This window comes from Nerophis lumbriciformis, linkage group LG11 (assembly GCF_033978685.3).
Source record: "Nerophis lumbriciformis linkage group LG11, RoL_Nlum_v2.1, whole genome shotgun sequence".
In the NCBI taxonomy this organism is placed as follows: Eukaryota; Metazoa; Chordata; class Actinopteri; order Syngnathiformes; family Syngnathidae; genus Nerophis; species Nerophis lumbriciformis.
This window is the reverse complement of record NC_084558.2, coordinates 16,718,715-16,730,827: the sequence shown is the minus strand read 5'-3', so window position 1 is coordinate 16,730,827 and position 12,113 is coordinate 16,718,715. Positions and strand designations below refer to the sequence as shown.

The following is a 12,113-nucleotide window of genomic DNA, read 5'->3' as shown; positions in this document are numbered from 1 at the left end:
GCCTCAGGCAACATTATTATATTGTTATTCAAAGAGTGTAAAGGTGATTAAAGTTTGTTATTTCCCGTCGAGAGGGATCTCATAATGTTGAAACATAAATTTTGACGGTAGTAAACAGTTTTTGTTTTTGCTCTAGCTATGTAAATATTTGATTTATAATTAATGCTTCGTACTTAGTGGAAATTAATTTATCGCGGTCATGTCCGAAGCCATTTACAGCTATAAACGAGAGATTACTAAGGATACAGTGGTTGTTATATTTTGTTAAACATAGACAGTGGATCATCCAAAAAAAAAGTTAAATAATGTTTATATTGTAAATCCCAAAGACCTGCATTTTTACCAGCTGGCATGCAGCAATGGCTTCAGGCTAGTCATTTTTGTTTCAGGTGTTGTCACATAATTTAGCTTGCTGTCAAAGGCAGAAGAACTTGTTATTAAAGGCCAGCGAAGTCAGGGTCAGAGTCTTACCTTTCTTACCCTAAACTTCTTTACCTACGACATAATTCATTAAAATATTTCAACCACATTTTCAAAAAAAACATCACGCTTGCACCATTTATGCTTTCTCAGCACATTTTTGTGATGGATGGTAATGTTTTGTAGGTCTGTCTGACCAGACCTATCTTGCACAGTGATTTATGGAACACACACACACACACACACACACACCTGTAGTGGTTGGGAGTTCATATTCACAAGGCTGTGTTGAATAGTCTTTCCCATGTGTTTTTTACTTTTAACAAGCCGTTCTCTCACATCCAGGAGAAATTCTTTATGTTGTAAATCATCATCGGACACATTTAAAAAAAAAAAGATATTTTGGAGTTTATCACAGTGTGTAATCTGCCCAGATGCTGTAGAACAGGGGTTCTGAAATGGGGGTACGCGTACCCCTGGGGGTACTTGAAGGTATGCCAAGGGGTACGTGAGATTTTTTTTAAATATTCTAAAAATAGCAACAATTCAAAGATCCTTTATAAATATATTTATTGAATAATACTTCAACAAAATATGAATGTAAGTTCATAAACTCAGTGAAGCACAAGCTCAGGTTTCTCACTAAAATGTCTGTCAAAAAGAACTGTGAAAAGAAATGCAACAATGCAATATTCAGTGTTGACAGCTACATGTTTTGTGGACATGTTCCATAAATATTGATGTTAAAAATTTATTTTTTTGTGAAGAAATGTTTAGAATTAAATTCATGAATCCAGATGGATCTCTATTACCGGTACAATCCCCAAAGAGTGCACTTTAAGTTGATGATTACTTCTATGTGTAGAAATCTTTATTTATAATTGAATCACTTGTTTATTTTTCAACAAGTTTTTAGTTATTTTTATATATTTTTTTCCGAATAGTTCAAGAAAGACCACTACAAATGAGCAATATTTTGCACTGTTATACAATTTAATAAATCAGAAACTGATGACATAGTGCTGTAATTTACTTCTTTATCTCTTTTTTTTCAACCAAAAATGCTTTGTTCTGATTAGGGGGTACTTGGAATTTACCAACTTTCTTCCACCGAGGGCCGCGTTCTGAAAAATCAGAGAATGCTGGGGCCATTTTGATATTTTTTTACTTTCAAAACCAATACAAAGTTGATATCTTTTTTTTAAAGAAAAAAAAAAGTCTGCATGTAGAATTGTGTTATTAGCGTCAACATTTCAACGTTTTCTCTGTACATTACAACGGTGTGCTCTTTTGTTTCACTTATGTTTTGTGTATAGTTTTTTTTCGGAAGAGTATTTTTAGAATGTACCTCGGGTTGTTAAAAAATTAATTGCAGGCTGCAAAAAGGCCCCCGTGCAGCACTTTAAACACCCCTACCCTAAACAAGGGTCCCCAAAGTGCAGCCCGAGGGGAATTTTGTGGCCCGCAGCTCGTATTTTAAAGGAGAACTGCACTTTTTTTTGGAGTTTTACCTATAAGTCACAATCCTTGTGTAAGACAAGCACACACATATTTTTTATGCATTCTAATGAGTAAATAAATGCGAGCAAAAGTCAGCTAACAATTGAGTCAATAGGAGTCACTCTATTCCGCCTAAAAGGTGCTCTAAAAAACATCCAAACACCTCCATCAAGATTTTATATATACACATGGTAAGTATATATGTAATGTACTAATGGGAACATTCATAATAACATGTAATATTTACATATTTTGCTTATTTTAAGCATACCGCGGCGCATTCATTTAATAGACGCATGATAACGTTCGCTTTTTCCTTCAACAATCACACTGACTACAACTCTCAGTAGAATTCATGAGAGACAACAAACATAATAAACCAATCACTTACTGTTCAATGTCTGCTCTCACTGGGATGCCGACTGATGAAGTGAATTATATTTATATAGCGCTTTTCTCTAGTGACTCAAAGCGTTTTACATAGTGAAACCCAATATCTAAGTTACATTTAAACCAGTGTGGGTGGCACTGGGAGCAGGTGGGTAAAGTGTCTTGCCCAAGGACACAACAGCAGTGACTAGGATGGCGGAAGCGGGGATCGAACCTGGAACCCTCAAGTTGCTGGCACGGCCACTCTACCAACCGAGCCATACCGTCCCAATACTGATGGGATGTTCATATCTTCCCGTTTAGATAAATTAACAGTACTCATAATCTTTGCGATAAATTAATAAAATAAAGGTGGGTGCAAAACCAGCGTCTTTTCCTATCTTTCTCGCCATCTAGTCAAAGTTAATCATACGCATATTAAAATGTGTATTGGCCCATCTAAGGCAAAACAAAATATACAAGGTTCCTTGGGTCAAGATGACTCTTCATTTGAGTAGAAGAACTGAAAGTATCCGGAGTGAATTAGCAAATACATTAATCATAACCACATGACATTCATGCTAATTGGCAGGCTGACTAAGCACTTGCAGTAGTTCAACAAAAAAATGTTTTTTAAGAAGTATTTAAAGACAGGACCGGGCCGGCAGTCATAGTTGAACTATCATCAAATATACAGACAATTAAGTGATTGAACATACTTTTGACTTTCCCATGGCCTGCAGAGGAATGAATGATGCAACTTCCTGTGGACCATGTGACTGGTGGATTATTCCACGGTCAGATGGGGTATTGTGTTGTAACAGGACACAACTAAAGAGTGAATTTGAAATTTGTTTTTGATGCAAATAAACTTAAATTATAATTAAGATGAGGGATAACACAAATATGTACAACTATAAAATTTCTGAAGGATGTATATCAATCTATTTCTTTGTAAAGTCTAATTTTAGGACGAGGGGACAGGCAACAAATGCAATGTTCACGGTACTTTAAATACTATTTTAAATTGTATTTATTAAACATCCAACAACTGTAATATATATATTTATATATACAGTATATCGATATATGTATATATATATATGTATATGTATATATATATACATTATGTATATATATACATGTGTGTATATGTATATATATATGTATATGTATATATATATATGTGTATATATGTATATATATATGTGTATATGTATATATATATATGTATATACTGTATGTATATATATATATATATATTAAGCAACTTCATGGTACATTTATACATTTTAATTCCTTGGGACGCAAATGGTTCAGATTCAGTGGAATGTTGTAGTAATGTAAAACAGCATGTATACATATTAGGGCTGTCAAATGAATACTTTTTTTAATCGGAACGATCACACTTTTTAATATGGATTTATCATGATTAGCCACAGGTTTTTAATTACTCACCTGCATAATTAAAATCAACTTTAAAAAGTCCCAAATATTTGAACCCAAATGCGGTTTTATATTCAGGATGTCATCCAGGAACATTTTTTAGTATTTAGCTTGAATGCACGCCATTTATTTGCTCAAAACTTGGTAGCAGTTTTGTCTAAAGTCATGTCAAGATGTATCTTAAAGTGAAATTGTTGCAGTATGACATTCTCTCAATAAAATTGCATTTGTTTCTATTTTTGAAGCGAATTTAAATACCGCAAGCGAATAATAACTTGATTAATCTTGATTCATCCAAATTAAAAAGTGTGATTAATCTTATTAAAAAATACAGGCAACACTAATACAAGCAATTACCCTTTCCTAAATCAATCAAGTGTGTCTATATTGAAATAATTTTAACACTCATGTATTCCCTGGAGTGCCGTCAAGTACTCCCATTTAAAATTCAGTTCCATTCTTAAATTGTTGAAGGGGCTTTTGTTGTTTTCCTGTGTTGTGTTGGTGCGTAATTGGAAATCTCAAACACTGACCTCCATATTGTCTATTTGGCAGTGAGAAAACAAGTTTGGATCGTTCAATAATAATGAGGTCCTGTAGAAGTGGTAGTCTGCATATCTCCTATTGACTTATGCCTGGCCTTGAAACAGACAAAGTGCAGGTGGTTCAAATTGGACCGTTCTCAGTTTATCTCACTCATTTTTACAGGATTTTTGAGCCTTGTTGTTTATTTAGAGTCTTATGGATGGTGTCCTGAACCACTGCACACAAAAGAGTGAACATTTAGCAATATGCTCACCCTTACTGTGTAGGTCGGACTGACTTGAAATAAGAATAATCACGAAATTGAATACACTCCTTTGTGGCTGACGAGCACATGTCTGTACAACTTGAGCAAGCTTGGTTGAAAATCATGGGCATCATCAAGCATAAAGTCTTATTTAAAAGTCGTAACTCATTTGTTGAAGGAATATTTGTATTACATGTTTGATAGCATATGTAAACATGTCATTCTGCATGTCATTCTGCATGTATTTCTGTGTGTGTTTCAGTTGCAGGAAGGAGATGGGGAGATGGACGTTAAATCTCTCAGTGAGCCTTTGGCTTCTACTCATGCTGATGACCTTCTCATACACTGACGGTACATGTGAATGGTTTCAATGCAGTGATTCCCAACCACTCTGCCGTGGCACACTAAATTGTTCATTTTCACTTAATTGTTCTTAATTTGTGTTTATTTACTGCAAATAATGTATCCATCTGTAGTGACAGGCCTAACTAGTAAGTAAATACTATTTCACTAGATAGTAGGAGGAACATTTTGGCTTGATGGTATATGCCACAGGTGTCAAACTCAAGGCCCGGGGGCTGGATCTGGCCCGCCACATCAATAACATGGAAATAATATGCGTCAATAAAGTACTTTATCTTTTCTTGCTAAATGTATTGGTTTATTTCCATTTTGACAGAAAAATACGTACGTACTGCATAAATATGCTTGCATTTTGATATTATCCAATATTGCAACATATATTATCATATTGTCCAAACAATTTGTTGTCAAAATAAAAGTAAATACTTAAACATCTACTTGACCTATGATTTCAAAGCAAGTTATCCATCAAACTGTACACTTTAAAAATACAGTAAAATTTACGTTGGTTCGTATAGCATATTGTTGAAAAAAACTATCACTTTTTTTGACTGTAAAAAATTATCAGCTCTGGTACCAGAATAAAAAAAAAACAGTGGTACAGTTTTACAATTTACAGTAATATGTTCTACAGTAAAATTCTGGTAACTGAGCTGCCAGTTTTTTTCCGTAACATCTACGGTTGTTGTTTTTATGGTGTATTGCTGTAAATGGAAAAACGGTACCACATTTTTTTTAACGATAAAAAAACTGACAGTTTAGTTGCCAGAATTAAAAAAGAAAAAACAGTGTTGCGGTTTTTCAATTTAAAGTAATCTGCTGTAAAAACCACTGTCAATTTTACAGTAAACTTCTAGCGACTAAGCTGGCATTTTTTCCCTATAAAAACCAGTAGTGCTGTTTTTCCATTCACCGTATTATGTTGTAAAAAAAACCCCAAAAAAACACTATGTTTTCCAGTTAAATTCTGGTGAATGCGTTTCCAGTTTTTTACTGTAAAATTTGCAGATTTTTTTCGACAGTGTATTTAAACAAATATATTTTATCTACATTTATATATAATAAGAAAATTAATATATTATTCCTTTACAAGCAGCCCTCGGATGGCAGTCAAAACTGCCATGTGGCCCTTGATGCAAATGAGTTTGACACCCCTGGTATATGCCAGCGTCAATTGGCACAAATGCATAAGCTCGAGGCAGCAACAAGTCAAGTGCAAGGCAGTGGTTTCGGTATTTTTATGCCATGCTAGACCTCAAAAGAAGACGGAGGATTGTTTATTATATAAGATTATCGGATTCGACTTTCAATCCAGGTTCAAACCTTTAAATAAACTACCGGTAGACTATAAGACAAAATAAAAGGAGATAAGGCGTTTTTCCTGCAAAAGGGTCGGCACATGGATTTGGTAAACAAATAAAGATTTAACCACAAATGTTTTTAAGTTTCATGAAAAAAAAAAAAGAAAGACAAATGTTTTTTCAAAGTGAATTATTCTTTTTTTAATGTCATCCTCTTAATGACCATCCTGTTAACATTGATTAGCGCACAAGAATTTAATGTTTAAAAAAAAAGTCACTGCCTCATAAGCGATGAACCTCCATTAACATTTCCATGAGAAAGTACACTTTATGTGTATGCTTTGAGAAAATATGTGTTTAAAATAAAGTCAAGTGTATGTTTCATGGATTTCTTTCTCACTTCCATCTCTTTCCCCCCACAGCGAACTACTGCTTTGCGTCCAGGTCTAAAACCTGCTCAGAATGCCTGCAGGCGGGGAAAGGCTGTGCATACTGTCCTGATGAGGTCAGCACATAAAAACATCAAATAACTTTGTATTGAGCCAAATCTCTGCCCTTCCTTGAAATATTCCATTTTTTTTTCACATGTTGTTGATCACTATTCTGAGTCATGGTGATGGTAGCCGAACATATGCAACCCGTTTTCCGATACGACTGACAATATTTAATATTGGACGTGGACGACAATTTGTTTTTATAAAATAAAAGCTAAAGAAATTTGAAATACAAAATTAGGAAGAAAATGCTGTACATCAACGTATTGATTCTGTGACAGAGCTCTTAACTCAAAACACTTGTATTTCAAAGCAACATCTCTCATTGAAATTAATTGAAATCAATTTAATTGGTGCTTGGTCCCCCAAAACAGCAAAATGTTGCAATGTAACTGCATTTTTAAACAGAAGAGATAACACATGTTTGAAAAACAATACAATAAAAAGTACTACAGTAGTTTTATGAAGTAATATAATACTAATGTGCAACATTTACCTTAAAGAGTGAACTTCTACTGTATCTCTTTCCAGCTGCTTCTCGGTCAAACACACCATCAGCAGCTTTACCATATTTTCACGGATTGATGTCAGCAGTTTAGATATTATTTTAACAATATTGGTTTGCTCATTCTGCTTCATTATGGTGCACACTCGCAGTGATTCGCTTTAATTGCTTCGCCAAGTTGTGTTTTTTATTTTTTCTTCTTTAATTCTATAAATATCATTTAATTTTTTTCCCCCAGCACGTTCCTTCCCACTCACTTTCTTCCTTTCCGTGCTTGAAAAACCAAAATGATGTTGATATCTAGCTTTAAGCTAATGCTAGAGAGTATGACCAGTTATTTTGGGAAAATCTTACGGGGTTCACTCTGACATTTGCTATGGCATCTAATGGCGGGCATGCTTGTAACTAACATTGTTGCTTGTAACCTAAAGCATAAAAATTAGCCGAGAGACAGCTCCTATCTCAAAACAGTCTTAAGTTGCGGCACTCTTAAAGGGGAACTGCACTTTTTTTTGGAATTTTGCCTCGTTCACAATCATTGTGAGCGACAAGAAGACAGATGCATTTTTTCTAATGCATTCTAACTCGTAAATAAACGTAAATAAAAGTCATCTTATAATGGAGCCAATGGTGGGTCCTCTTTTCCGCCCGTAAAGCTCTCTAAAATAACATCTAAAATTGCGCCAACAAAACTACATTTACATTTTGTGATCTGAATTTTAGCCAAATATTAGTGATATTTTTATTATAAGCGTTAACTACGGTATTTTTAGCGGCGCATTGTCACAAAGAGCTAACAAGCTCGTGTGGCTGTGTTGACATCATCGGCTGGTGAGCTGTTTTCTCACCTCGGAGCTCGTGTAAGTTTATTCTAGATCATAAATCAGGCCTCTCACCTTGATAGAAGGATGAGGACATAATCCGACAAGTTGGAACAATTTGACAGCCAATTTAAACCCGGCAATGGTGAGAAATACATGAAAAGAAGCTTGGTTCCATCCGCTTTTGTTCATGAGGATTATGAGACATTCTTCATCTAATTGAGATTTTATGAACATCCCAGTAGTCGGCATCCTAATGACAGCAGACATTGTACAGTAAGTGATGTTTTATTATGTTAGATCATGAAGTCTGCAGTGAATAGTAATCAGTGATGTTGTCGAAGGAAAACAGGAAAATAGTGAGGCGTTTTTCAAATGAATGTGCCGTCGTATGCTTAAAATGAGCAAAATACATAAATACCTAATGCTATTATAAATGTGCCTGTTACTACATTACATGCTGTATATACTTACAGTGTGTACTGTATATAAAACATTGATGGAGGAGTTTGGATGTTTTTTTAAGGGCTTTATAGGCTCCATCGTAAGTGGGCTTTTGGTCGCATTTATCTACGAGCTGGAATGCATTAAAAAAAGAAAAACATATGTGTTCTTGTCTTACATGAGGATTGATAAGGATAATGATAGGCAACATTCCCTCAAAAAGTGCAGTTCCCCTTTAAGTTAAGGCTGTTGATTGCCTGCAGAAAGCTTTTGTTGCTGTGCAGAATTGACTTATTTACTTAAAATGCTGACAAGACAAAACTTATGCTGTTCTCCAATCAAAGGAAGGTGCCTCAAACTCCCCCGGTAGTCTCCACTCTTGAAGGGAATAGCATAGAAGTGGTGCATGAATATAAATACCTTGGTGTTTTAATGTATGACTCCCTCACTTCTAAATATTTTATTGATGAACTGGTGAATAAACTAAAACTTAAGCTGGGTTTTTTCTTCCGTAATAAATGGTGTACAAAATGCCTTGTCTATGCCATGGTGATCTTTTTTATATGAATGCTCCTCGTTCCTGTCTTCAGATGGTCAACTCTGTTTACATATGCTTCTTTGAGGTTCGTCACAAACTGTAGAGCCATGACACACCACTGTGAACTTGTACTCTCGAGTGGGATGGCCTTATTTGTCCACTAGGAGACAGTGTCATTGGTACACTTTTATTTACAAGGCTCTTCTGGGACTATTGCCCGCTTACATTTGTACATTGATTACACAGAGAAGTATGGACTCTTATGCACTGAGATCCAACAATCAGCTGTTGCTCTCTGTCTCTTTTGCTCGCACTGAGCTGGAGAAAAAATATTTAGTCTATGCAGCTCCTTGTGTTTGAAACATGTTACAAAGAGACTGGAAGCTGACTGAACTTTTATCCTTAAATGCTTTTAAATCTAAACTGAGAGCATTTGAAGCAGCCTCTGTTATCTGTAACTGTTTTGCTTGATGTCCATCCTGTCATTTTAATGTGTAATGTGAATGTGATTGTATGTGTAACTTTCCTGCCTCTTGGCTAGGACTCCCTTGAAAAAGAGGTTTTTAATTTCAATGGGATTTTTTTCCTGGTTAAATAAAGGTTAAATACATTCAAAAAAAGTTGAGGTACCTCTGTACTTTGCATAGCAAGACAGAGTCTAGAGTGAAGCTTGTAACATATAAAGTTACAAGTTTACAAATGTTTACATATTATCATTGCCCAATGAAAACCATTCATCTACATAATGTTTAAATTTTCAATCTTATCGAAAAAAATTATAATTTTTTTGTTCGTCAGATAAAAAGAAATCACAAAATTTGGAGATGATCATTTTCACTGGCGTGGGTGATGTTACATATTACATCTATAGCCAATTTAACCTAATAAACTACATACTAAAGCAACAATAAGTAATAATTCAACCCTGAAACAATGTTACACTGGATCATAAAAGGGACGATAGAGTGGTTGTCACTTATTTGGTCGAGTTAGCATCAATGCTAACATTAATGTTAAGAGTTGTGTGCAGTACAAACTTCCTCATGCACTATAATTACCAAATGAATATTGACCATTTTCAAATAGTGCAACGGTGGAAAAGTGGTTTTAATTGAGGGCCACATCATAGTTAGGGCTGCTCTCTGACTTTGATTGAATATACAATATATGAATTTTAATGTACAATATTTAGCAGCACGGTGGCAGAGGGGTTAGTGCGTCTGCCTCACAATACGAAGGTCCTGAGTAGTCTTGGGTTCAATCCCAGGCTCGGGATCTTTCTGTGTGGAGTTTGCATGTTCTCCCCGTGACTGCGTGGGTTCCCTCCGGGTACTCCGGCTTCCTCCCACCTCCAAAGACATGCACCTGGGGATAGGTTGATTGACAACACTAAATTGGCCCTAGTGTGTGAATGTGAGTGTGAATGTTGTCTGTCTATCTGTGTTGGCCCTGCGATGAAGTGGCGACTTGTCCAGGGTGCACCCCGCCTTCCGCCCGATTGTAGCTGAGATAGGCTCCAGCGCCCCCCGCGACCCCAAAGGGAATAAGCGGTAGAAAATGGATGGATATTTATTATTACATTATTACAGTTCCCTGTGCATTGGAATTTTTTTTTAAATGAACAAATCAATGGATAACTTACTTGCTTTTGAAATCATAAGGCAGGGGAACTAGCATTTTATCCAAACAAAATTTGTTTTGAATATATGTTAATACTGGGGTGTCCACATTTTTCACCATATACCAAAAAGTCAAAGTATTTCGGGGCCATTTTTATATATTTTTATTTTGTAAAAGAAAAAAACTAAAACATACATGACTTCTATATTTAAAGACAAAACTTAGTGTCAGCTTTGTGGTATAGGTCAGTGGTCCCCAACCACCGGGCCACGGCCCGGTACCGGTCCGTGGATCGATTGGTACCGGGCCGCACAAGAAATAAGAAATAAAAAAATATATAAATATATATATTTTTAATTTTTTTATTAAATCAACATAAAAAACACAAGATACACTTACAATTAGTGCACCAACCCAAAAAACCTCCCTCCCCCATTTACACTCATTCACACAAAAGGGTTGTTTTTTTCTGTTATTAATATTTCTGGTTCCTACATTATATATCAATATATATCAATACAGTCTGCAGGGATACAGTCCGTAAGCACACATGATTGTAATTTTTTATGACAAAAAAGGCCCTGAGTTTGACACATGTGAAATAGTGGCTTTACGATAAATGACAGCTGTCAGAATTGTTGCTTATTCCTTACTGTTCACTAATCAAACGTCCTTCTTGTTTAGACCTTCAATGGCCCTCGCTGTGACATGTATGAAAACATTCTGGCTCATGGCTGCAGTGCTGGTGCTGTGATCACCGCCCAGAGCAGAATGTCCATTGAAAGAGTAGGTCCTCTCATTTATCCTCTATTCTATCTCTCACTCGCAAAACATTCTCTGTCTTTTCTCGCTCCGTCCTTGCACAGAAAGAACAGATCAAAGTCCAAATGCAGCAAGCGCAGGTGTACCCGCAGCAGATGACCATGTCTTTTCTGCCTGGGGAAGAGAAGATGGTGGACGTGGAGGTGTTTGCTCCAACCAAAGGCCCTCTAGATCTGTACATTCTTATGGACTTCTCCAACTCCATGGAAGACGATTTGGACAACTTGAAGAGGATGGGCAAGGAGCTCGGTAAGTGATCGCTTTGCGACGATGGCTGTCACTGTCCCGCTGACACATGCTGTCTTTATAGCTACGCTGGTGGAGAGACTGTCGGATGACTACACCATCGGATTTGGAAAGTTTGTGGACAAAGTGATTGAGCCCCAAACTGACATGAGACCCGATAAGTACGAATACGATAATTGTGGTATGAACATTTTAAGGAAAAGCCACCCTTTCTGACAACCCTCTCTCTTGTATTTTCTTCAGACTTGCTGAACCATGGCCCAACAGTGACCCTCCGTTCTCTTTCGAAAATGTCATCAAGCTGACAAAAGACTTAGACTTCTTTAATGGTGAGCTGCAAAAGGAAAGGATCTCTGGCAACCTGGACGCTCCCGAAGGAGGCTTTGATGCCATACTGCAGGCTGCAGTCTGCGGAGTAAGAACATGCAGTCACC

At 36.2% G+C, this 12,113-nt stretch overlaps 1 protein-coding gene across 6 annotated transcripts in view; it reads left to right on the top strand.

Annotated features, from left to right (window-relative positions):
- itgb4 (integrin, beta 4) overlaps window positions 1-12,113 on the top strand; it is a 60,761-nt gene that overhangs the window by 881 nt on the left and 47,767 nt on the right. For all 6 annotated transcript variants that reach the window (XM_061967205.2, XM_061967204.2, XM_061967203.2 and 3 more), the window contains exons 2-7: window positions 4,788-4,876; window positions 6,612-6,694; window positions 11,296-11,397; window positions 11,478-11,682; window positions 11,744-11,840; window positions 11,923-12,094. In XM_061967205.2, coding sequence (XP_061823189.1) covers window positions 4,801-4,876; window positions 6,612-6,694; window positions 11,296-11,397; window positions 11,478-11,682; window positions 11,744-11,840; window positions 11,923-12,094 — 735 coding nt within the window. In that variant the 5' untranslated portion in view covers window positions 4,788-4,800. The remainder of the gene's footprint in view (window positions 1-4,787; window positions 4,877-6,611; window positions 6,695-11,295; window positions 11,398-11,477; window positions 11,683-11,743; window positions 11,841-11,922; window positions 12,095-12,113) is intronic.